Source organism: Accipiter gentilis, chromosome 20 (assembly GCF_929443795.1).
Source record: "Accipiter gentilis chromosome 20, bAccGen1.1, whole genome shotgun sequence".
NCBI lineage: Eukaryota > Metazoa > Chordata > Aves > Accipitriformes > Accipitridae > Astur > Astur gentilis.
In genome coordinates, this window is record NC_064899.1 from 27,523,865 (window position 1) to 27,549,121 (window position 25,257).

At 43.0% G+C, this 25,257-nt stretch overlaps 1 protein-coding gene across 1 annotated transcript in view; it reads left to right on the plus strand.

Annotated features, from left to right (window-relative positions):
• Window positions 1–6,409: 6,409 nt before the first annotated feature.
• The window catches only part of RAMP3 (receptor activity modifying protein 3), a 55,468-nt gene continuing 36,620 nt past the window's right edge, over window positions 6,410–25,257 (plus strand). Inside the window, exons 1-2 of the mRNA XM_049823807.1 lie at window positions 6,410–6,628; window positions 25,060–25,089. Coding sequence (XP_049679764.1) covers window positions 6,568–6,628; window positions 25,060–25,089 — 91 coding nt within the window. The 5' untranslated portion in view covers window positions 6,410–6,567. The remainder of the gene's footprint in view (window positions 6,629–25,059; window positions 25,090–25,257) is intronic.

Here is a 25,257-nt window from a genome sequence, read left to right on the forward strand (position 1 = left end):
TGAGTGTGCATGTGTGCCGGTGGTACACCACCTGCTATGCCTGTCATCCACTTACTCACGTCCTTCCTCTGATGCAGAAATCTCAGGAGACAATGGTAATGTTATCTTGCCTTTGGAATATTTTACATCTGTATCAAGCAACAAAATAGCTGCCTATCTCAATTAATCTAAGTTATTTAAAGTACTCATGCTCATCTATGCTAGTTGTTCACTTCCCTTCCATGGAACAATTTAGTGTCTGGTAAATTTAACTCGTTATGGGGACTATTGCTATCTTGTTTTGTTGTTTCTGATCTTTTCTATGTTGAAAACAAAAAGGAACAACAGTAAGAAGAGATCCTGTTTAAGATTTCACTGATAATTCCATGAGATGCAGAACATTGTACTACTAGAGTTTAAAACAGTGAGAGATTTTTACAGCAAATCAATTAAATATGAAGGGCTGGATATTCTATTAAAGGTAACTTTATGAAGAACAAAACCTTTCATAAACAGCAAACATTTGAAAAGAAAATCTTTCCTTTGTTCTATATTTTATACTTTTATTTGAGGATAGATATTATTTCATGTTAACTAACCCATAAACACACACTTTACTTTTCTTAATAATAGCTGGAATTTCCTTACAATGTAGGTTAATTCCCAGTGAATCAGATATTGAGCACACCTGGCTCAGCAGCATATGCTGCTGTTTGATGTAGGGCAAAGATAGCAAGTGCCACCAAGATAAATCTTCAACTCACTGTTCCTACCCATGTCCTGTTCTTATTTTTGTGCTGCTCCAGATGTTTGAGACATGTTATTTTCTCAAATGAGAGCTACAGTCACTTGGCACACTAAGCTACTGAGCAGATGCCATCTTTTCTGTAAGTGCAATAAACTCAATTAAACCTTTAATTGATGCATGCATAAATGCAAACAGTAGTTTCATTGTTATGTGGGGGAAATAATTGATCTCCTTTATTGAAGTCATTTGGAGGGAATCCCAAGGCTTATGAAAGTATGTCCTCAAAGGGTGTAAAAACCCTCATGGATGGATACATTGGAGATCCCTGGAAAGATCTATATAGTGATGGAAAACAGAAGCAATGATGTGTCTCTGACACATCACCTTTCTTTCCTCTCTTCCCTTTGTCAACTGCAGTGACAATCGGTGATGGGCTTTAGGCACACTGCCCATGAATTTTCTCCAAATTTCCTATTAAGAAGTAAAAGTATTTACTGTGCATCACTTCTCAGTCAGGGGAAAGGAAGGTAGTACTAGTAAAGTAGATGCATGACACTGGGGAAGCTCTCCGGGTCTTCTTGTCAAGCAACGGAAGCTGGAGCTCTGCACCATTGCACTGCAAGGGAAATTGGCCAAGTAAAACACCACGAGGCAATCTTTGCGCCTGGGTTCACGTCGTATGCAATTTGTAGCACGTGCTGTGAGATGTGTCTGTGGAAGGAGGTGTAAGCGATCTGTGCATGAACCAGGGTTGCCTTTGGGCTTTAAAGATTACAAGATTAAAATAGGATGAATTATCATGGTAGAAATCTAACTGCGTGAATGTAATAGCGGGTTGAACTCAGCCTTAATGAAAACATGGGGGTTTTTTTTTTCATTTTCTGTTTTATTTTAAAAGGAGAACTACAGTAGGAATTAGGATTGGAAAATTACAAATGTTATGTATTGCACTCATTTTCTGCCTCCAAATAACCTTTTATTTACTATGGCAATATCTTCCATTTTAGGTAGTGCTGCATTTTTCCATGGAATGGAAATTTATGAAAATTCCCATCTAAGAAGTGTCCTAGGATCTGTCTTGCTCAGCCCTAAAGCTAGTCTTTCATGCACCTGAGAAGGACAATTAGTCTGTTTTCATGCTAAGGAGATGCTGGATGGTTCATAATTGCGCTGATCGGAACCCACGTGTGGAGTCAGAAATCCTGGGCTCAGACTGAACTCGCGTAGGCTTTGCTGCTTTCTATTGCAGGTCAGTTTATGTTGGTACTGTGTGCTGCTTCACCAATCTCTGCAGAGTCAGCTGAATTTCAAAGGTTGTAAAATGATCCTTGAATATTCCTTCAGGTGGCTGCAAGAGTATTGGTGACTCAGCCCTGCAAGATTTCAGACTTCAGCTATGTAAGATTTTGTATGAAGAGAAATTGTAACAGTGTTATTTCTAAAAAGAAAAAAATATAGGTGTGTGTTTCCATCTCTCTTCTTGTACCTTTCTCCCTGATTTTCCAAGCTGAGTTATTTCTCAGAGACACAACCATGCATGGAGACAGTCTACATACTCCCTTGCTGGCATTTCCCAGAGTGCTCAGGCAGCCTGTCATGAAAAAATAAATGCAATTTCTGAGTAAAAATTCAGGGCCTCTAGAACGTAACTGACAGTGAAGTGTTTAAGAACCCATAAATTAATTTTGGCTTTATTTAGTCTAGAAGGAATAGAGCGTTGTGTGCCTTTTGCTAATGTTTACATTAAAAACGAAGGCATGATTTGTTTCCCATGCCTGAGCCAAATTACAAAGCCTTTCTGTTACGCCAAAGCTTCTGCCCAGTATGGAAAAAGAATAGCTGTGTGCGACAGGAAGAGAAGATCACGGCGTGTATGACATACAGTCACCAGCAGTCTTGAGATGCTACTTTTGGTAAGAGAAAGACAGCTGGGAATCAGCGAGACATCCCAGCTCTTACAGATTTGCGCTCAGGTCCTTTGATGGAGCCTTTTATACCGCCGGCTGTAAAACAAGGGGTGGGCATCTTGGTGGAGGACACTTGACTGGGGAGCTTCCCTTCAGCAGAGAGAGAGGAGACAGCTTTGCCATCCTCCCATAAAATCTGTCTGCTTTCCCTTGATCTCCATCACAACACATGCAGAGCCATTTTATTAGTCGTAGGCATTGGTGTTGATGGTGCAGGATATACATGTAGCTTGAATTTTTTTTTTGCATCGAGACAATTTACTGTACTAGAAACTAGTATGGAAACAAAGTAATTGAATGTTCTGGTTCCTTCAAACAAAGCCCACATGCTGTGCTGGTGGGAAGGCTGTCATGTCATAGCTAGGTATGTAAAATAAAATGGTCTCAGAGGTGCTGAATACTCACAGCTTGGCACCTCTGAAATAGAGCACGGTTTGAAACATGTACACACTGCTTAGATGCTTTGCTCTGAAGATGGGAACTTTGCTGAAACCACAGAGCACGTTCACACATGGCTTAAAACCTGAAGTTTTAGGAGGTGAAGGCTGGCAAAATATTTGTGCACTTCCCTAATCCATGTCTGCCCCTACATAAAAAAATGAAGATCTTTACATATACAAATGTCCTCCTTTTCGCCCCCTTCAGTTCAGGTAGTACAGGCATAAAGAGTTTCAGCTCATCAAATTTGACTGACTTAAAATCAGTTTGGCTTTTACGTGCAGTCAGTATACCACAGCGTGGCCTTTGAGTCACAGGAAGAAGCCTTGGTTTTTTAACTATCTTTTTTTTTAGTGTGTTTGTACATTTCCTATATTGATGGTAAAAAGACAGGAGAAAAGATTTGTGTGGAATTACACAAGCAGAATATAAGGGAGGAAATTATTTTAATGACCTGCAGATGCCTTTTAGTTTTTTATATTTCTGGAGCAGGAAAGGCATGCTCCTAGGAGCACTGAATGGGAAAGATGACCTACTTTAGTTCAAAACCACAGGTGAACTGAACCTGATTTTTCAAACCTCACTCCAGCAAGCAATCCCATTAAAATGTGGTCTTAAAATCTTAATGTATCTTTAGTACAAAATTGCTGTGCTAGGAAGAGAAGGAGGAAACTTTCCATCCAACACTGGACCAGGCCTCTCCAGGCAGGCAAGCGGCTGCTCTATCCGGGCTGATACTTGAGGAGACAAGGAAAGGCAATGTTGCTTTCCATAGTGTAAGGTCTTCAGCTTTTTATTAATTTATTTTATTATTTTTTACTTTTATTTTTTAGTTTCTGTTGGATCAGTTTAACCTCTGGAGCAGGAGAGTTATCACCTTATCTCACACTGCCCTGAACACTCTATTGCTCATGATAATACCCGTCCTGGATGGCTTGACTCCTTCTACCTCTTCTCATTTCAGACTCCTTGGGAACTTTCCATACTGAAACAACTACCTACCTGTCTATTGCTATCTTTATTTTTTTTTTTTAGTCAATGGCTTATTGGCAGATTTAAGTATTCTAAAACAATGCCTTAAGTAATGTGATTGCAGCACTGCCTGCAGGGTACCTGAGAAGGGGTTAGTGTGATCTCTGGAGGTTGTATGTTGGGAAATTGCAACAGTCGATGGTTTTGAGGTTATTGTTACTGCATGTTGTCAGGGATGGGATTCAGAGCTTTGCACAGCAAAGGGCATTTACAGTGTTTCTTGTTGGAAAGTAAATCAGGTTTCCACTGCTGGTGTAGACACAGGATGCTACTAAGCCAGATTTGCAGAATAAAAAGGTTTGCAGCCTTTCTGAAGTACTTTTATTGGCATTACTGCAACAGAGGGGGAGAGGCAGTCTTAATGAAAACCTTCAAACAGCCCAAGTTGCCTCTTGCTGATGGTTCTAATGCTGTGACAGTTTTGTTCAGATACACCTGTGAATCAGACTTATTCATTTTAGATCACGTTGCTGAAGATACCACCTAGCATACTTGGCTTGTGATTCAATACAACACTCCAAATTAGTGCATTTACCTATAAATTTTAGCTGTTGTTCTACCTCAAAGATTCTCTTTGCACCTTCATACTACCTGCTGCAAGCATAAAATGAGAAGTGCTTTCTGAATCTCGATAGTTGGAAGCAGTAACATTTGCTTTTAAAACTTGCCAGTTTCTCATCTGAAACAGGAGGAGAAAACAAATACAAAAGATGTAAAGGAAAATTGTCAGCATTATCTCCATACGTGACATTGTCTCTTATGTGACAAAAAATGTTGCCTGTATATTGTATAATATACTGTATATTGTTTGATGTATAATATTGCACATAAAGCCCAATAGGTCCCAACCCTCCTGAAGATCAGTCCAAATTATTGAATACACTAATTGTAACTTCAGATATTGCCAGTAACAGATTTTATGAGGGAAATCAAGATCTTATTGTTAGGAAGGATGCCATAGAACATCCGCGGTGTACGCGCCTTCACACTTGTCACTTCACTGTAGTCCCTTCTGGCAGGGACAGCTTGCAAACGCTCCTTACAAAGCAGAATTGGCAGCCCCTCCACTGAAGGATGATCTCCCTGGGCTGTGGTTTATGATATTTTAAAAGATTTGCTTTCAGCCAAGAGGAAAAAGTGTCACACAAATGATAGGAGGTTCATTACAACCAACATGCTTAAATGTCTGCAGAGCTATTGCAACACTATGGATTCCCAAGGCTGGGGACCTGCAGTTTCCCATTTTCCGTTTCCTTCAGCCTAGATAACAACATAAATGGGACAGAGTTTGTGGAGTGTGTAGTTTGCTTTCGGAGACAGGTGCAATGGGTAATTCTGCTACTGTGTTGGGGTCCCACTCTCCAGACGAGTTTGAAAGCTCTGTGCTATGCAAGTGTACAACGTCAATGCGAACAACCTGACTGATACATTGAAGTACCCTTTTGCTCTTGCGTACGGTGTGAAAATCTCTTTGAAATTTGAAGTTTCCTGGTACATTTGACCTTTAACAATGGCAGCGATTTAAAGTTCTGCCAAAAGGCAGTTACTAAGGCGGAGCGTCCACGTACCTAGAAACACGCTCTGGCTTTTCATTACTGAGCAGCACAATTATTTTCAGCTAAGAGCCTTCTTTAGCAGCTCCTCAGTCTGGCGTTTCTTGCTGGAGATGCTCATTTCCTAGAGAGAGAGCTCCAGGAACACATCTTTTAAATATTGATGAAAATGAGCAGCCGTACCATTCTCTGAGAAGAGCCACGCAGGGATGAAGCGGCAGCGTAAGAACAGTTGAAGCATTTTCTTAGAGCTCCCGGCTGCTCTGCTCTGGTGCTGCGTGGGGTTAGGCTAGCTTGCTGCCCGTGTTCCGCCGTCAACATTAAGCACGGCGACACGTGGGTGCCACGCAAGCCGAGCCGAAAGGGCTGCGGGTGGGCTAACGCGGGTCAACTCACGCCTTCGCCCCCGCTCCGGCTCCCCGAGCCCCTCTGACACTGGGGACCAGCGCCTTCCCCGCGTGGGGGGGGGATGCGCGTGTGTCTGTGTGTGTCCGTGTCCTCCTCCCTCCGCCCCCCCCGGCCCGTGTCCGTGGGTCGGGAGCGGCATCCCCCGTGTGCGGAGGCGCTCACACTCAAACGTGCCGCCCCCCCGCCCGTGGGGTCCGCCCCCCCCAGCCCCCCCGGCGCAGGGAGCACCCCGGGGGCGGGGGAGCGGCTCCCCTCCGCCCCCGCCCCCGCCCCCGCCGCCGCCGCGGCCGCCGCCGCCGCCGCCCGGGGCCGGACGGCGAGGCATGAAGAAGAGCCTCCCCGGCGGGGAGGCCGAGGCGGGTCCGGGCCCTGCGCGGCGGCGGAGCGGCCGCCCCATGCGGGCTCCGTCCCCCCGCGGCCCCTCGCCGCCGCCCGCGCCGGGATGGAGGCGCCGGGCCGCCGCTGCTGCCGCCGGCGGCAACTCCCCGTCCTGCTGCTGTGGGGTAAGTGGCGGGCGGCTGAGCCGAGGCCGTGCCGGCGGCCGTGCGGCGGGGCTCGCCGCTGCCTTCCCGAGACGCCGGCGGCTGCCCCGCGGGGACCGGCCGAGCCTCCCCGCGGGCAGCGGTTTCTGCCGCGGCGCGGGGCTGCAGTTCGGGAGAGGCGTGAGATTAACCCCCCCCCGCTTTTCAAGAGCATCCCTTGGCGAGCGGGCTTCTCTCCGGGGAGTGGGCGGACGGGGCCCCGCGGGCGGCTCCGGCGGCACTGGGCGGGGGGAGCGGCTCGCCCTGCGGGGCTCTCCGTCCCAAGCGGAGCGGCGGCTTCGCGGCCGGAGCGCTCCGGCGGGGCGCGGCGTGTGCGCCGGTGGCCCGGTCCGGCCCAGCATCCCGCCGCCGGCTGCCTGGCGGCGGCGCGGAGCACCCCCCCCCCTCCGCAGAAACGACCTCGCCGGCTTCCAGCGTCAGCCGGCTCTCCGCCTCGGATCGCGGCTGCGATTCGGGGGAGGCAGGGCTGGCCACCGGGGGAGGTTTTCGGCTTCGGGCGAGGGGTCGGCTCCCATCAAGGGAGGTCGAGCTACAGGCAGTTGTAAAAGTGCGGATATCCTTCGGATCTTTCAGTTAATGTAGGAGTAGCTCTACTGCTAGAAAACCTTTGGGGGGGGGGGAGGGGTTGTTGTTTGTGGGTTTTTTTGTTGGTGGTGTGTTGGTGGGTTTTTTTCCTTGTCAGGTAGCTTGTTTAGGACTCCCAGATTTAAATGTGTTGCAGTCAGGTCAAAAGTTGCCAGGAGAAGTCAGCTCTGATCTTCGCTCAACAGTAAACCCAGAGATGTAGTTAATTCCCCGTGAGCCGCAGATAGAGGAGAAGAAAATCAGGCCTCGTATGTTTATCTCAGGACTTTATAACTTTGTCTGCTAGCTTTATGCCCCTTCCAAAGTACAAAGTTGGTAAACACTGGACATCTTTCTACAAAAAGGCCCATAAATAAGTGGATAGTTGTATTGACGGTGTTCAGCAGCATGATCTTGACCTGGTCTGTCAAAAGAATGACGTGTCAAATGCGTAAATTTTCTGATTCTCTGTGGCTGGAGGACTGCTAAAATCTTATCTTAATCGCTCAGATTTTTTGTTATTTCCCGGCTGAAAAGGAATAAAAAAATGGCCAACACCTGTCTTGACAGGTGGAAGATTTATTCAGTCTTGAACTTGGGGAACCAGGCAGTAATCTTTTTGTATGGGGAGACGTCCTTATGTTACTGTGACTTTTACAAAGCAAAATTGCTCACTGGAGATTTATTTTCGGAGAATGAGTGGAGTGAGGGACAGTGTCCCTGTAGCTCAGAAAGCTACAGAAAGACATTCTTCACCAGAGAGACACAGGTAAATCAGTTCTGCTTGACGTTTTTGACTGTGCTGGTTGTTTTCATAGTAGAGTAACACCCAAAAAATTATTTTAAGGACATCTGTTAGCTGATAATGCCTTACTTTTGCTTGGAATTGAGAAGTATAAACATAATCAGGAACTAATAAAATAAGGCTAATTTCCTAGTAGAAAAGCCCTGGAAGATTTATGATGTGAAATCAAGGCATTTAATAAGGGAAGCCTTAAGTGGTAGAAAACTAAACTTCTTCTTCGACTAATACAAGCACACTTTTAATATCAGTTATTCCAGAAGGATTTTTACTTGAATTGAATGTACTTTCCTCCCTTTTCCCTAATAGCTTCTTTTGATTAACAGAGACCCATGACCTCTCTCGTTAAGGTAAAACTCTTTCCAGGATTCCTCAGTGTTAGCTCTCACTGAATCCCTGTCTAAGTGCCTCAGAAATAATGATGTATTTACCATAATACCAGATTCTTTTATTCCACTTCAGTGTATGGAAACTGAGGCAAGGAGAAACTTAAGGGCTTGACCAAGACTTTTAACGCACCAGGTAGTTTTTTTACACAAGTTGTCGCTTCGGCATCCTTGTCCAAACATTCACTCCTTCATCCCTTACGTAATGTCTGCATTTCAGTTGTACTATTTGTATACGAGTTGAAAGATGCCACCAGAATGGAGCTAGGTATTTTTTTTTAAATTCTGGAGTAATCTTTATCGGTATGTTTATGTATACCCATATAGAAAGACATGCTGAGATTCTTATCTGGAGCAGTTTTCCTATGCAGATTTCAAAGACTGTCTGTAGTTGTTCACATTGCATAATCCTGTTTCACAGCAGTTAGCGAAGCTTAGCGTTTTGGCCATCAGTGAACAACCAGACAGTTGGAAATCTGGGAACAGAGCCTGGCTCCAGGCCCCTGTTCTTACTTGCTATTTTAAAGACCATACCTCATCCTGCAAACAATAATGAAAAAAGCTGTGTATTGAAGTCCATATACTGTAAGGTCAGGAGCTCCCCTTGCATGAAACATGGGCTCTGTAACTTCTGGGGAGTTTGGACTCTAATGAGGGAAAAAAAACAAACAAGTAGGAAACAATTTTATTGGGTTAAAGTTTGAAAACCAAATCAAGGTTTTTTCCCATTATTTTCTTATGAATATGTCATGCTGTTCTGCAGCTGCAAAGGGTGGAACAAAGAAAGGGAAGACTGTTGTAGGAGTCCTGAATTTAATAGAGCCAGGCGGGAGTGCATGTAAAACAAATAAACCTTTGCAAAGCAGAACATCTGATTTTGAGACAGACTAAAGAGTTTTAACAAAAACGCTTCTCTACCAAAACGATGCTTCGTTTTCTAAAGACACAATTTTCAACACCAGGCAAACAGGAAGACAGCAGACTCCATCCCACCCTGAAAGCAAAGCGTCGAGCATAAATGCAACCTCTTGCTGCAACTTGGTCTTGGATCCAGATATCCTTCCCACCATCCTTCACCCTTTCTGTGTCTCCCGATTCCTTTTTCGGGAAGATGTTCCCCTTTTCCTCAGTTCTGCATGTACGACAGGGGACAGGTTCATCTTACACACGCTCAACAGGGCGAATTTTCTGTCCGAGTTCAGTTGTCTGTGGTGACTGCAAGTGGACTGCAGGTGGTAGCACAGAGCATCAAATGCCATCTCCAGCTGGCTTGGTCCCAGCAGCCGGGAGGGATGGCGCTCAGTGTTTGAAGGTAACTCCAGATTGAAAGTGGGAAGGAAGAAAATGGGTTTTCTGAACCCGATTTACACCAATGAGATCCAGTCCTGGAAACCATTTAGCTAGCAAACTCTCTTAAATTAGTAAGATTTCCCTACGTACATAGTAGTTAGGGTTTTAAATACCTTTGAGGTCTGAGGGCTTAGCTTTTAGGTTTATTTTGGCCAAACCTGTCAGGCAAACCCTCAGAGGCTGTGAAGTGAAGCTAGAAGTCTATACTGAGATAGACAGGTATTGCTATAGGTGCAGACACAGACAAACCATAAGATATTAAGGAAAGGGTCTTGAGCATGACTGGGTTGGCTCAAGGGGAACTGTGGGAGGTTTTGCCGATTAAGTTGTGTTTAAATATTGCAGCAGCAGTGGGTTTTGTACGTTTGTTGTTTCGGTTTCTCGCACCTCTCTACTGATAACAGATATGATTCATGGCTTGGAGGCAAACAAATCAAATTCCAGTTTTTCTTACCAAGGAAAGAAATGCAGTGAGGGGGGCCTTTACAAAACACCATTTGCTACCATCTGTGTCTTTGCTATTGAAATTAGTGCTTGAGAGAGAGGTATGAAGAAAGCAAACTGTGTCCTCATTTAGGGCTCGTAAAGAGATTAATTTTCACAAACATAATGAAGCCTGTTTTAATTCGCACCTTTTTATTTTAGCAAAAGCTGTCACATGAACCGTCTTATTTCAGAATAGAAGAAGTGTATTATTTTGTGTTTTATGAAAACAGCCTGTGCTTTTTTCTAAAATAAGAGTCTCTTCACAGCCAGGCTTGCATTGAGATAAACTGGAAAATGTAAATGAAAAAAAAGTCATTATTTTAATGTGACTGTGTATGTAGAACAACGTAAAAGCTTCCTGAAGAACTTCTGGCTCATTTAGGTGGAAGATGTGTGGGTATGAGGACATAAAGGAGGAGGAAAGCAGAATAGGAGAAAGCCTTCTTTTCCACAAGTTTTTAGGCTTGATCTCTGTTCATATGCTGGCTTCCCTGAAACCAGTCTGAAAGGAGGAGGCAACTTTGTTCCTCTCTAAAGGCTTTAAAAGAAAATGCAATGGCACTGTTAGAAGTGATCTGACGGCTAGAGAGGGTCCCAGCCTTCGTCTTGAGAACAGCTTGATGTGACCTACCCATACTAGCTTGAACAAGGGGCATGTCTGCGTAACAGCTGGCAGCCTCGGTTTACCCTCTGGAAGACAGAATTTCATCTGTGTGAAGCCAGACTGATGGCCTTCTGCAGATGGGATGTCACTTGCTTCACCTATGCTCCAAGCCAGGGAGACTCTGATCTGAAGAGGACAGTGTGATAGGCATTGCTGGGGCCCTTACACAGCACTGGGCTGACAAAAGCACATCTTGTTTGCATCTAACCAGATTAAGCTGAGTAAGCAAAGGACTATGCAGAAGCACCGCGCCCTACAATAAAGCATCTGTCTTACTGCTTTCACACCCTAATAAATGTGACTAATTTGCCCTTATTTTGGAGAGCATGATTTGGGGAAAAATTCTGTGGGCAGTGTGAGAAGAAATACTGTAATTGACATTGGTCAGTAATGACTGTCACTTCTTATGGGAACTTGAAAATTTGTTTCCAAATATTGGAAGTGACAGATTTCTTTTGCATCCCTTTTTGTGCAGAGAGATGGATGCTGGAGACTCTGATCTTTAGAAAATATTCTTGCATTTTTGTTGTCTCAAAATACATAGTTTGAGATTTGACAGGGTGTGCAGCTCTTGGTCTGTGTAGCCCTCCTGTCTTCAGCAGAAATGAAAAGAGAGTTCACAGCCCTGCAGTATTGCAAAGAGATGAGGAGATACTGGGACAGAAATAGCGTCTTGTAGAAGTCGTTCAACTACTCATCAATAGGACAAAAAGTCCAGGTTTCTTCCAAGACTTAAGCTCTTGGACTTTAACTTTGGTCTGTAGTCCTCTCTTTTGCTCACCCTCTGTGCACTGGAGAACATCTTTAGGGCTGTGAGGAAGGGGTCCTCCTGATGCAGTGGTGCAAAGGCCACGCCGGTGCTTGCAGTTAGTCTCACCATCTGAAGAGACTCGGCTGTTTCTGGGGTGCCTGGACATATTCTGCAGCTTTGGAGTGGAGGGGGCCCTTTCCTCGAAGGGTATCTTGGCCTGGGCATTAGGGCTTTGCTGCCTGGTAGCCACACGGGACTGTGGAACAGATTTTCTCTTCACGTTTGTTTTTGGCAAGTGGCCGCAAATGTTATGCTGTCCTTCCACACCTCTTTGAGTCCAAGAGCTGTTCCAGCTTTACTCCTCAAGGACCTCCATGTATCAAGAACATAACATGTCCAATTTAGTATCAGAAGAGCTTTCTTTAAATGTATTTAGCAATGTGTGATGTACACTTATTATGATACAGCATTAAGCTTACATGTTCAAGTGAAATAGGAAAAATAAATCTGTTTTGGCTTTCGGGGAGGAAATGCTCAAAGCTAATATTTCTATGGAGTCATTGACTGTCATACAGCATGTGTGAAATCTCCTCTATTCCTATTTCATTTTTAGAAAAGCAGATCAATATATAGTTTTGTATAAGCTAAATACATGCTTCAAGATAACTCGAAGTCAGAAGTTGCTGTATCATATTAAAATATCATGGAAGTCTCCTTCCTTATTTTTGAACAGTGGACCTAGGCTGGATTTGCATTCAGGGAAGCCAACCTTTGCTGTTAGTTAATGTTGCTGCTGAACATATTTCCAGGGGTAGGTTTGGGGTGGGAAGTGTTCTGCCATAAAATACTTAGTGATGCACAGTGAAGTAGAGGTAGTGTTGCTGCAATAACCATTGGTCTGGTTTCTGTATAAGTAGCTCTAGTGTAAACCAGAAACACCAAGAAAGTCAGAGCAATGTGAAGGAAAGGTCAAAGGAAAATTAATCTCCTCAAAATATTTGTGTTTTCATGTCTTTCTGCATTTTAAGATTTTGGAAAGAAACGTTAATGCTCTTTTGCATTTAATTAAATATTTTTAATAATGGAGGGAAAAAGCTCCTTCTGTGTAGTAATGTAACATATTAAGCCTGGTATTTTCAGTGAGTTTTAATTAAAGTGGGTTCCAACTCTTCTGTTTCTTACCTTTCTGGTAGGGCAGTACAGAACGGGTAGAATGTGTGTTGCAACATCATAAGGATGTTTGATCCTATACTGGTCTGCTGAAGATTTTGGCTGTTGCACGCCAAGTATGCCTTAGACGTATTTGAGTTTTCTTTTCCTCCCAGCTACTTCATACTTTATCATGCAATGAATTATAAAAAACCTTGTCAAAGAAATAAAAAGTGTTAGCAGAAACAATCCAAAATAAACACCTCCTGTAGGAAGTGGGGGATTCTTCATCACTTGCAGTCTTGAAATCTACACTGGAAACATTTGTGAAGAATATCCTGTCGTATGAACAGCTGTTATTGGCTTGGTACAGAAATTATTGGAAGGCTTTCTTTACCTTGTGTTACAAAAGGGGTAGATCTGGATGATCCAAGGAATTCCTTCTGACCCTGGAGTGTATCACTCCACAGAGTTTTAAAATAAAGCCATTTCTAAGTTTGTAAAGAAAAGAATTGTTGACACATTTGCAAAATGAGAAAGAGGCAAGTTCTCATTCTTCCCTACTCCCCTTTCTTGCATGACTCCAAAATCCTGAGAAGGATTTTCCTCAGACTTCAGGGGAAAAAAAGTTCACCCCAATATGGGAGCAAAACTATGGGAAATTTTAGCCCAAGAAGAATGTCTCCAAGACTGTGAAAGCAGGCAGATTTAGATAAACTGTTTTGCAGCTTCACTTCATTTGAGCTAAACTTGATTTGAGCTAAACAAATCCTTGATGTTCTATAGATCAATAGAGAATAACCCATATTCAGATTATGTCTACAGTTGCATTTTAGTTCCTGGGTTTGGGGCTGAAAGACCTGAATACGCAATGAAGTGGCTGGAAGTGTATGGAGTGCTCTTTTTTTCTCTGCAAGGGTGAGTTAAAGCACACCACTCAGGGCATCAGTAAAGAGTTATGTAGAAGCTCCCATAATCAATGCAGGGAGGTTGGTTTTATGCAAAACTAAGCAGACAGCTCTAATGCCACTAATTAAAGCCCCGGTGTATTGGGTTTGTGTGGCAAGGTTTGTTAGCTGGTGGGCTACAGGGGAGGCTTCTGTGAGAAGCTGCTGGAAAATTCCCCTGTGTCCGACAGAGCCAATGCCAGCCAGCTCCAAGACGGACCTGCCGCTGGCCAAGGCCGAGCCCATCAGTGACGGAGGTAGTGCCTCTGGGAGAACGGATTTAAGAAGGGGAAAAAAACCTGCTGCACAACAGCAACTGGAAGAGAGGAGTGAGAACGTGTAAGAGAAAACAGCCCTGCAGGCCCCCAGGTCAGTGCAGAAGGAGGGGGAGGAGATGCTCCAGGCGCCGGAGCAGAGATTCCCCTGCAGCCCATGGTGATGAAGACCATGGTGAGGCAGGCTGTCCCCCTGCAGCCCAGGGAGGTCCACGGGGGAGCAGATATCTGCCTGCAGCCCGTGGAGGACCTCACACCAGAGCAGAGGGATGCCCGAAGGAGGCTGTGACCCTATGGGAAGCCCATGCTGGAGCAGCTCCTGGCAGGACCTGTGGATCTGCGGAGAGAGGAGCCCACACCAGGGAAGTTTGTGAAGAACTGCAGCCCACGGAAAGGACCCACATTGGAGAAGTTTGTGAAGGACTGTGTCTCCTGGGAGGGACCCCACGGCGGAGCAGGGGCCGAGCGCGGAGTCCTCCTCCCCCTGAGGAGGAAGGAGCGGCAGAGACAAGGGGTGAGGAACCGACCCCAGCCCCCGTCCCCGTCCCCTGTTCCCCTGCGCCGCTGGGGGGAGGAGGGAGAGAATTCAGTGGAGTTGTGCCCAGGAAGGAGAGAGGGCTGGGAGGAAGTATTTTAAGATTTGTTTTTTATTTCTTATTACCCTACTCTGATTTTAATTGGCAATAAATTAAATTAATTTCCCCAAGTCAAGTCTGTTTTGCCCGTGATGGTAATTCATTGAGCGACCTCTCCCTGTCCTTATCTCAACCCACGAGCCTTTTGTTATATGTTCTCTGCCTTGTCCAGCTGAGGAGGGGAGTGATAGAGCGGCTTTGGTGGGCACCTGACGTCCAGCCAGGGTCAAGCCACCACACCCAGTTGCAAAAGAGAAGTGTTAGCTGACGAGTCAGTCACGCAATGATACAGTTAGCTCTGATGCTTTTTTTGAACAGTGGGACATAAATTTTTTTGCAGCTAGCTTTATGCAGATGTTTATTTCTGTAAACCCCAAAAGGACCTTTAGCTTCATTTTCAAATTATTGAAGGCTTTTTTATTGTTTATAGGGTGAAAGCCTGAGAAAAAGCCTCTGCAAAGAAAGTTTGGATAGTGACCACAATAGGGTGGCTGTGCATCAGGGGACTCTGGGCTATGGATCAGCCATCTCAGAGCTGAAAAATGTGCAGACCTGAAGATCATCTTAGGAGCCTGCTCTTCATTGTTGGTCACGTTCACTTTAAGCCTGGCTCCAGAAATAGCAATGAATGATTTCTTCTTCATGCCCTAGCAATTCTCTTAGCTCAGGAAGAAATACAGTATAACATTTTTCTGTATGGTGTTTACTTTTTTTGGTTTTCCATACTTGTCAATGGGCATATTCCTAGCACAGTCTTCCTTTTCCTATGTAAATGTAAGCAGTGGTGATCTGCTGTTGTTGAAATGTCTTTTGGTCTTGGGCTGGTTGAGAAAAAAAGATCAGACATACTACCCTGTCTTTAAATGTTCTTAATAAAATACTGACATGAAAGAAAAAACAGGATAGAGATTATTAATGGTTGTAAAGAAAACTTTAATTTAAAGATTTTACTGTCTTGTTATTTTATGTATACCTTTGTTACTATAAGTTTTTTATGGAATACTTGCTAGTAAGTACTTTGTTTCTATTAATCAGGAGTAATTGTCATCAACTTTCAGTACATTGTTAATGTATGAAGATAGTAGATGGTGGAAAGAAGAAAGAGAAGTTTCAACCTTTCACTGTCATATCCTCTTACTCCTTTAGGGGCACGTGCTATTTGAAAAACAAAGCAAAAGACCTGTGCTACGAAATGTGAAATGGAAGTAAACACAGAAACTGCAAACTGAGAAGCACTGGGTTCTGCATGAGCAGCTAGATATGCCCTGCCTTGCTGGCTGGGCAGCATGCCTTGAGGGGGGATAGCTGGGAATTTGTGCTCCTCTGGGGTTCAGTTCTGTTCCTCAGATCTACTGAGAGCAACAGTTTACTCCAGGATTGGCCTAAGTAATTTCCTATACCAGAATCTGCTGCTGTGCAAAGTTTCCTGTGTGGATATCCACCCAGGGAAAATTGTGGTGTGCAGGGATCATGCTGCCATGCCAGGCTGGCAAGGATCTGTTTTCAGTGTTTATTCCTTGTAGCAAAGATGCTGTTGTGAAGAGCCACGCACACCTGTATAGCCACATAAGTAGATATGTGAAGCTCTGAGGTTTTGTTAGTGTTTTAATGCTCTTGTGAGTTCTTTGTGGCAATATGTCATTTAAAATATTCTGTGATTGTGTATCCAGTGCTCTGGAGCACTGGTAGGTGAGTTGGGCTACTGAAGAAAAACAACGCGTGTTTGAATGGTCAGGCCAACTTATTATTTCATGGTAGGTGTAGAATTAACTGAAAATATGACTCCACTGCAATTATGTTGATGTAATGCCTCGACATGGTATGTAACAGCATTAGGAGTCTGCGAGAGGAGTACACATGGCATCAAGAGAAGGTGGATGTGCAGGGTGGGGATTTTTGTTGTCTGGTCAGAAAAGGAAAGAAACATTTTCCCATGCCTTCTGTGATGGTAGTATCTTGATTTAAATGTTCTGCCTGTCAAGGGAAGAAGAAACTTTTAATGTCTTCAAGTATCCCATGGTTTTAAACACTTCCTCAGGAGGGAGTGTGCCGTGACCCTCATCTATGAGACCTTCATGGGTCATTTCCCCTTCCCAAGGTTATTAAAAAAAAAAAAAAAAAAAAAAAGGGGGGGGGGGGGGGGAAGTCATGTGACTTCTCTTTCAGACTACTCCACAGGAGCAGATTGGAGTCCTTATTTGCCTTGAGGGACTTGTGTTTTACACTCACTCACAGGTGGCTAGGTATAGAGTAAAGCCAGTATTGTGCTGACCTTATGTTTCCTTATTATACGGAAACCTTATGTCACATCACATTTTCTTTTGTGTTTTCCTGCCTTTTTGACTAATGACAGGCAGCTGGGTTACAATAACGAGCACCCATGAGATCAAATATGTCCTTGCAGGTGATCAGGTGGTACAGACTGAGGTCCTGGACACAGATGGCCAACTTCGGGGGCTGCCACAGTTCTCATGTGGACTGGCGGTGTATGTCTCTCCATAGTAATTGCAAGCTGTCTGGCCTTTTAGGGGGAATAAATCTGAACTATGCCACCTCATTTGTTGATGTACCTTTCCCATAAATTGCACAGCAGACACATTTCACAATTACCTTTTAGACAGAGAGATTGTCATGTCCTTCAGCTGCTTTGTTAACATTTTCTGAGAGAAGGAGGTAGTGGTGAGACAGAGGTCCTGGCACCAGACTGCTGCTGGCTCACACTGTACTCAGTGTGACGCTGGTTCCTGCTTGTGACCTTAGACCAATTTTTTGCTAGTTCTGTCATTATTTCCGTAGTTGATATAAAATGGAGACTGCGGTAGCGGTACCTCAAGGCTGTAATGAACCTGAAGAAGTGCAGAAGTTTCAGGGATTAAAAAAAAAAGATTGTCACTTTCTCTTGCTAGAAATGTATTTATCTGTAATCATAAATTATTAAGAGCTATGATCTGGTTGGTTTAGAGGTTATACATCTGTGTGACAACCACTGTATCCCAAGACCCAGAAGACCGGGTCTCACAGGCAGAAGTTGGATGAAAACAAGGAGCATGAAGCCTTTGGAAGGCCTGTAGATACATCCTGAGTAGCAATCTTTTCATAATGACCTGGGGAACACCCACAGAAGTGAATTTGGTCAATTTGGGTTTGTTAGGAAAGCTATTCTGCTTGTCTCTGCTGGCTGTAGGCTGTAGCACCTCCTGAGGAGTGTAGTCCTCTGGAGGTCTCTTCCAGCCACTTTAAATCAGACTGTGGTCCCTGTACTGTTGCTGAATGTAATCTTTAAACAGTTTCTAAAGCCACAAATTTCTTTCTACTCTAGAAACAAATGTACTCCTCTTATTCCACTTCAATTTTACTCTCTGGAAGGATGGATCTTGAGTTGGGATTTCTGTCAAGGATCACATTTGTCTATACTACTCTTCTAAAAGAGTGTGAAGAGAGTTTACTTCAAGCAATTGATTCTGCTGTTGGAATATTTAGTTCATCCACTGTCTGAAAGTCAGTAGTTGAAAAAAACCTGTTTTATACTTCAAGTACACAGTGCTTCATCAAAAACATAACAGGAAAAAAAAAGAAGTGAAGAAAACATTATGTGACATTTCAGGTTGAGTCACGAACTTCCATTACAATACAGATCTTAGCATTCAGTCGATTGCTAAGTAATCCCTTCCTTAAGTCTGTCATTGAATCAGTATGTTTTATTTAAATATTTATTTAATAAATAAATAATTAGTAATTAATAAATATTTAATTAGAAATACAGGTTATATACTTATTTAAATAAAACACACTGGTTTCAAACAAAATAGCAGAAAACCCATCCAACACCTCTGGAAGTAGACATAGGCTATTGAGAAATTGCGAAACATTATTTCTATACTGCCAGCAGTAATTTAAGAACTTCACAAAGGAATGTAAAGAACAATAATTTGTATTCCTGCTCTGAAGAATTCCCCATTGAAGTATGAGTTCAGAATAATTGTCACATTTCCAGCAGTCACTGGAAAGCTGAGGAACTCTGAACCAATGTGAGACTGAATAGTTGATGCCCTCCGTAATGTTCTCCATTGATTTGCACTGATGAAATGAAAAAGCTTAAATTGCTTCCTTTCATGCTTTTCTTGCTCTGCAGGAAGAAGACTCTAATGTCCAAAATTGTTAACTGTCTAAAATTACGTTGCCAATTCAAAGCAGTAATGTAATGCCTCAAACTGTGATAAAGGATGGCATTGAACTGCACTTTTAGTTTTGAATATTACATTTCCATGGCTAATATACATCCTCCATGCAGCTGACACAAGGGGGAAAAAAAAAGGTATTAAAAAGGATTCAGCATCAAAGCAGGGGATAATGAAAAGCTGACTTCTGTGTTAAGCTAGCTCTCTAGGTAACTTCTTGGACATAGGGAGAGATCAATCCACCCTGCCAACAAGTTTACCTTGCTCCTGCCTCTCCATGTGCTGAGGCATGTTTTTTTCTGGGCCAATGTTGAATTCAAGTGTAACACTTCTTTCAAGTACTATATTTATTGCAAGCTTCTGTTTATTTCCAGCATCCTTCCTTTGTGTTGGGTTCCTGTCATTGCCTGGCCCTGTGAACTTCAGTTGCCTCATTTCCTCGGTTGCTTTCACACTATATGATGATGTTCTTGCATCCTGTCCCCCCCTCCAGGTCCTGCTCCTCTTATAAAGAAAAGCGTCAAAGGGACAGTTAGTAGCTGCAAACAAAAGATGACCTTCTGAGGCACATATATTGTAGCAAGTATTATTTAAAGATTGGCAGGTGGGACTTTAGTTTTTGTACCAGTAGCATTATTTCTTCTTTCTGTACTTTTACAACAACCTCTAGACTTGAAACAATACAATCATTCATGTTAGCTTTCTCTCTGAGGGTGGGCCACCATGTGCTTTGTTTTCCCCATAAATGCAGGTATACATTTCACTGTGTGGCAGGTAGAGATATCCAGCTGGACCAGTTTTTGAATCATCTTTGTTAAGCCCAGGTAGAAGGCTGTGCTTTGCTGGCCACTTGCTGACCTGCTGTCAGGACTCTCAATGCATTAACAGCACCCTGAACAGCCCCACCAAGTTCTCCCTTGCCCCCTGCCTGGGTGCTCCTTCGTGCCCTGAGCTACCTCATAAGCGGTCCTGGCTTATCGGCTGTTTTCCTGTATGTGCTCTGGACCTACGTACTGGGTCTCCTTGTCTCCCATCCCGTATCTGGCCCTATCTCCTTCTGCTGTTGTCTGCACTCCCTGGTTCATCCTCTTCCATGTCGGAGCCGTTGATGGAGCCCGTTTCCCACCCGTGGCCCTGCCTGCCTCAGGGGACGCCGCTGGGGTCACCCCAGCTCATCACCAGTCATCATCAATTTTTTCTTCCCGAGTGCGTTTCAGACTTTAATAGCAGAAGTTTAGGCTTTGCCCATCTCTATAGCAATTTCATGCTAAATTATCACTTCATTGTCTCTGTTGAGGGTTTAACGTCCTAGTGTGATTAGCTGGAATAAGAATTTGGCTCACAGAAGTAATTTGTCATTTGAAAAATAACCCAGAGCTGCAGTCTGTGGGGTTACGAAGTAGGCCGGTAAGGTCAGTAAGGATAAAGGCTTCGATCCTTAAGCACAGGCTGCAGCAGGGGGAGGACCAGCTAGCTCCCTACAAGAGTTGAGCAAGGTGTCTTGTGTGGCTGTTTGAGAAATACATTGCTTCAAGCTTCCACAGCTCTGTAGGAAGCTATCTGTGTTAAGACTTATCTCTCTGAGTTGCAGGCAGTGACACTGTGGGTGTTAAGTCAGCTCTGTTTCAGTAAATCAGTGTCCTGGTTTTGGCTGGGTTAGAGTTAATTCTCTTTCCAGTAGCTGGTATAGTGCTATGTCTTGGATTCAGTATGAGAAGAATGTTGATAACAGTGATGTTTTCAGTTGTTGCTAAGTAGTGTTTAGACTAAGTCAAGGATTTTTCAGCTTCTCAGGCTCAGCCAGCAAGAAGGCTGGAGGGGCACAAGGAGTTGGGAGGGGGGACAGCCAGGACAGCTGACCCAAACTGGCCAAAGGGGTATTCCAGACCATGTGACATCATGCCCAGTATATAAACTGGGGGGAGTTGGCCTGGGTGGGGCGGATCGCTGCTCGGGAACTAACTGGGCATCCGTCGGTGAATGTTGAGCAATTGCATTATGCATCACTTGTTTTGTATATTCCAATTCTTTTATCATTATTATTATTATTTTCTTCCTTTATGTCCCATTAAAATGTTCATATCTCAGCCCATGAGTTTCACCTTTTTCCTTCTGATTCTTTCCCCCATCCCACTGTAGGGAGGGGTGAGTGAGTGGCTGCGTGGTGCTGAGTTGCTGGCTGGGGTTAAACCACAATACTCGGTTATCATGTCTGGTAAGTCAATGTATGTCAGTCAGCTCCTCAGCGGACTGACAAGGTCAAAACTCAATGAATGCTCTTTTATAGTAGCTAAGGATCAGCCCCTGTTCTCCCAACAGCTGGTGTAGCAAACCTTGGCTTTTAGCTGAAAGGACAGAAATGGTAAGTCCTTTCATGTGTTTCTCTCGCTGTCAGGACCAGTTTCTGCACTCCCAGTTCTGTGGCCATATCCTTACCTGGTCCACCTCCACCCCTCCTGCCAGCACTGTGCTTGTGTATACAAAACTGTGTGCCCTAATGTGATGCAAAATTGGAAGAGAGAGATGTTCCTTCAAGAAGTGCTTGCTGATGGTATTTGACTGAAGCTAGGTATAGAGATTATGCAGGGAAAGAAGTGGGTTTGGTGAAATATATTTGAAGAAACTGTTTTGTCTTACAGTCCTATTATTCAAACCAGGAGAGCTCAGACCTTTGTGGCCTTTCCTATCAAGTTTCAGGATTGCACAGCATCTTCAGTCTGAGGTGTCTTGGCCACATACATTTGAGTTGCCCCCCATAGAGGGCTTTTAGAGAAGTCTTTGGAAGGCAGCCATGTGATGCTTGTGTTAGCTCATCTTTTCCTTCTGTTTTCATACAGACCCTAGTGAAATGAGGCTTTTGAGCTTGTAAATGCCCAGGAAGACAGATAACAGAGAAATCATACCCCAACTGTAACCCGTATTTTTCTGATGCAGTACGATGCCTCTTGACATTGTGTCAGAGCATAGGTGAAGTTATTTCCATGGGAGTTTCTCATGCATTAGATACCCTGAAGTGTCTGTGCATTCCTGCCAGAAAACCTGTAATGGTATAACTTGGGGTTTACATAAAAGATGGGTGAATTTCACATGATCTTTAATACCACCTGTGCAACAGGTAACTTTATGTAACATTTAAATACTTGGAGAAACATTGGTACACTTCTGTAACATCAATTTGTTCAGTATTTAAAAACAGATTTATAAAAGAAATGTGGGTAATAAGATTTATCAGTATGAAAAAATGATAGAAATAGAGTATTAATCTCTCCTGTGTTTCCAGCAAATCATAGATGCATGACTGCAGAACAGCAGTTGCCATTTCAAACTGCGGTTTTAATTGTTTTCATGAACTGTATGTCAGAGCAGGTCTTGCTGCTATCAATAAAACTTCAGATTCTGCAGAGAGGCAGATGTTTGGTTAGTGCATAACTTCCAATATAGATCTGATGTCCTGACGACAGTAATTGGCAGGATTGTCTTTAAAAAGAGGTAAGAAGTAAGGTCTTGACTTGAGGTTTAACTTGAAGTCATTATATGTTCTTTTTTTCTTACAAAAATTATGATTGATAAAAATATGGTTTTGAATCAGACATTGCAAATTTTGAAGAATATATATAGGATTACACTGATATAATTGCTGGTGAAAAACTGGATACAAACAAGAATTACTTGATATCTGTATTTTGAGAAAGTATTGGAGCCGCTCAAAAATCTTACTCTCCTGTCAGTAATTGCAGCATCCTGAAGAAATGTTCAGAAAAGGGAAAATAATATTCTAACATTTCCCTCGTATACTTATACAAGGCTTTCAGAATTATTGTTACAAAGTGTTTGGATGAACGTGCAGTAGGAAGAACACACAGCAATTCATATGCTGCTTCAGATTTATGAAGTAGTTGCAATACAAAGACTTTCAGTGCTACTGTTAAGCCTCTGGGAAAAAATAACAGTGAATAATGAAAATATAGCAGAAAAATAAGCATTGAGAAATACATATCCATTTCACAGAAAAACAGGAGTTTATATACTTGAAACATTATAGGACAGTTACCCTCTCATGTATCCCAATAGTGAATTTACATATTGCTGTGAATCCCATTCTGAATTCCCTTTCTAATGTCAGAACGAAGTCTGTTTACAAAAAGATAGTAGAGATTAGATAATAAGAGGCTGCAGTGAAGGTCTAGGATCAGATTTTTTTTTCATATACAAGATTTTGAAGTAGGTTGTTAATAAAAACTAGTTTTTTCCCTGGTTTTCTTATTTTCTATTACTTTATCCTATTTTGCGTATCTTTTCTTTTTCTTTCCAAAGGCTCTTCAAACCTATTTTTACTCATCTTTCATTTGATGGTGCTTTTCTTCACCTCTTGCTCTGGCTCCAAGCTGGTTGGTCCTTTTCCATCTGGTTCCACTGATGCTAGGCGTGATAATACATGCTGCCAGAGTGTATGGAGAAAATAAAAGTTAAAGGCCATTGCTGTGGTCTGTTATTAACATGATTTAACTTGCAGGCAACTGGTACAGTTAAACTGAACCTCCTTTTGCGTCCCTTAAATGTTGGTTCAGGTAGGAGTGTACAGCAACTGTTTATTTCAGGATTATGGCAACATTTTCCAATGCTGTGACTCACTTTGCTTCCTCTGTGTATCTTTTAATGAGATGTGATGGCATCAACCTTTCAAGAAATAAGCTGAACTTGCCCATTCTTAAAAGAGCTGCTGGAAAAGTCACACTTTTTGTATAAACTATCAAGGCCAACAAGCTGTAGTCTCCTGATTAAATCTTTGTTCTGAGTTGAATATCTGGGAGTAAAGAAAAAAAAGAGGGCTGGGCATGATAGTACATGGTGGTCTGGATTGTTGTTTCACCCTTCTCTGAAGGACTTTTTTCATTGAGGATATGTGCAAAACATTCTGTGTTACTTTATTACAAGCAGATCAGAAAATGCAAAAAGCACGTTTTCCTGTGAGTAGGGGGGTTTGTGAGCACAAACTTTATTCGGTACTTGGTTTATCACAGCTTCCCTGCCTGACATTGGGGTAGTCACTCAACCTCTTGTCTGTAAAACATGGACATGTTGTTTTCTCCTACAAGTTCTCTTTCATTGTAAATCCTGTTTTATTTGCCTCACCATGATCTCATGAGGACTACTGCAGCAATAACTGTGAAGGATCTAGAGATCAGTGACAAGAATTGATAGAATAAGAATTGGAGGTACAATCTGTGGTCCTTGAGGGGAGCATCTTGGGCACCTATGGGCATCTAGACTGTTTCCTCAGAATGGATAGTGTTGGCTTCCTTGTAAAGTGTATGCTTTTAATTTGATCTTCAGTTTTCTGCAGTTGATAAGGCACATTTTCAAGTGAGGATTAAAGAAAAACCTACCCAGGGACTCAAGTATATTTACTATTATAACAGCTAATAGCCTGGAAAGAAAAGTGCTCTATTTGTGAAAGAGATACAGCCATCAGAGTGTATAATGGAGTTTCAGCTCTGTGTGTTTGGATGCAACACAATTTTCTGATACATGGATTCCTGCTCTTCAGTTTCAGTACATTCTGGCTCATTAGTAACTAAGACAGAGATTAATGCTTGTCAGTAAGAAAAATATGTTCATGAGAAGGATCTAAATTGTTCTCAGATGTATGTACACAACAATTTGCAGTTAACTCAGTCGAGAGCTTGGTGTACCTCCATGACCGCACTGTCTAGATCAATATGATTTGGGCTGATATTCTGCTATGTATATCTCGATTCATTTTACTGGAGTGACACTTAGGGTATAAACAAGGAGCAAGAGGCACCCACCTGTGTGAAATTACTCATTTCTGATGTGAGGTTAACACTATAAAGATTTGTCAGGATTTTTTTTTCAGTGGGAGATCAAAAATAATTTCCCTGTCCCTAATCCTTAATGTTGGAACCTACAGGAAAGAGTGGTGTGGACAGACCCATAACCAGTCTGCATGACTCAGCCATTTAAAGGATAGATAAAAAAGAATTTAAAACCAGGATGTTCTCTGAACCTTCATTCTTCCATTCAGACACACTCTTTAATAAAACTGAAACTAATGTTTGAATGAATATTTTGAGTATTCTGTTGAAACCTAGATTATGCTCAAGTTTGCTTATATCTGCACTAATTCTTTTATGTAATAGTATGGAAGTATCTAACTCATCTCTCTCTTTTTTCACCCCCCTAGTTAATGGTCTAATGATGCTTGGATTCACAGGTGAGCTTTACTTCTAAAATTCAAACTTCTGTTTCTGTTTTGTTAATGGCAGCCATTGGGGAAACGCTTCCATCCTATCTGATTTCAGTTAGGCAACTGTCATGCATTTTTTACAGCTGGTCTTGTTCATCAGCTGTGTGAACTGAGAGTGGTGTTGTGTTTTGTAAA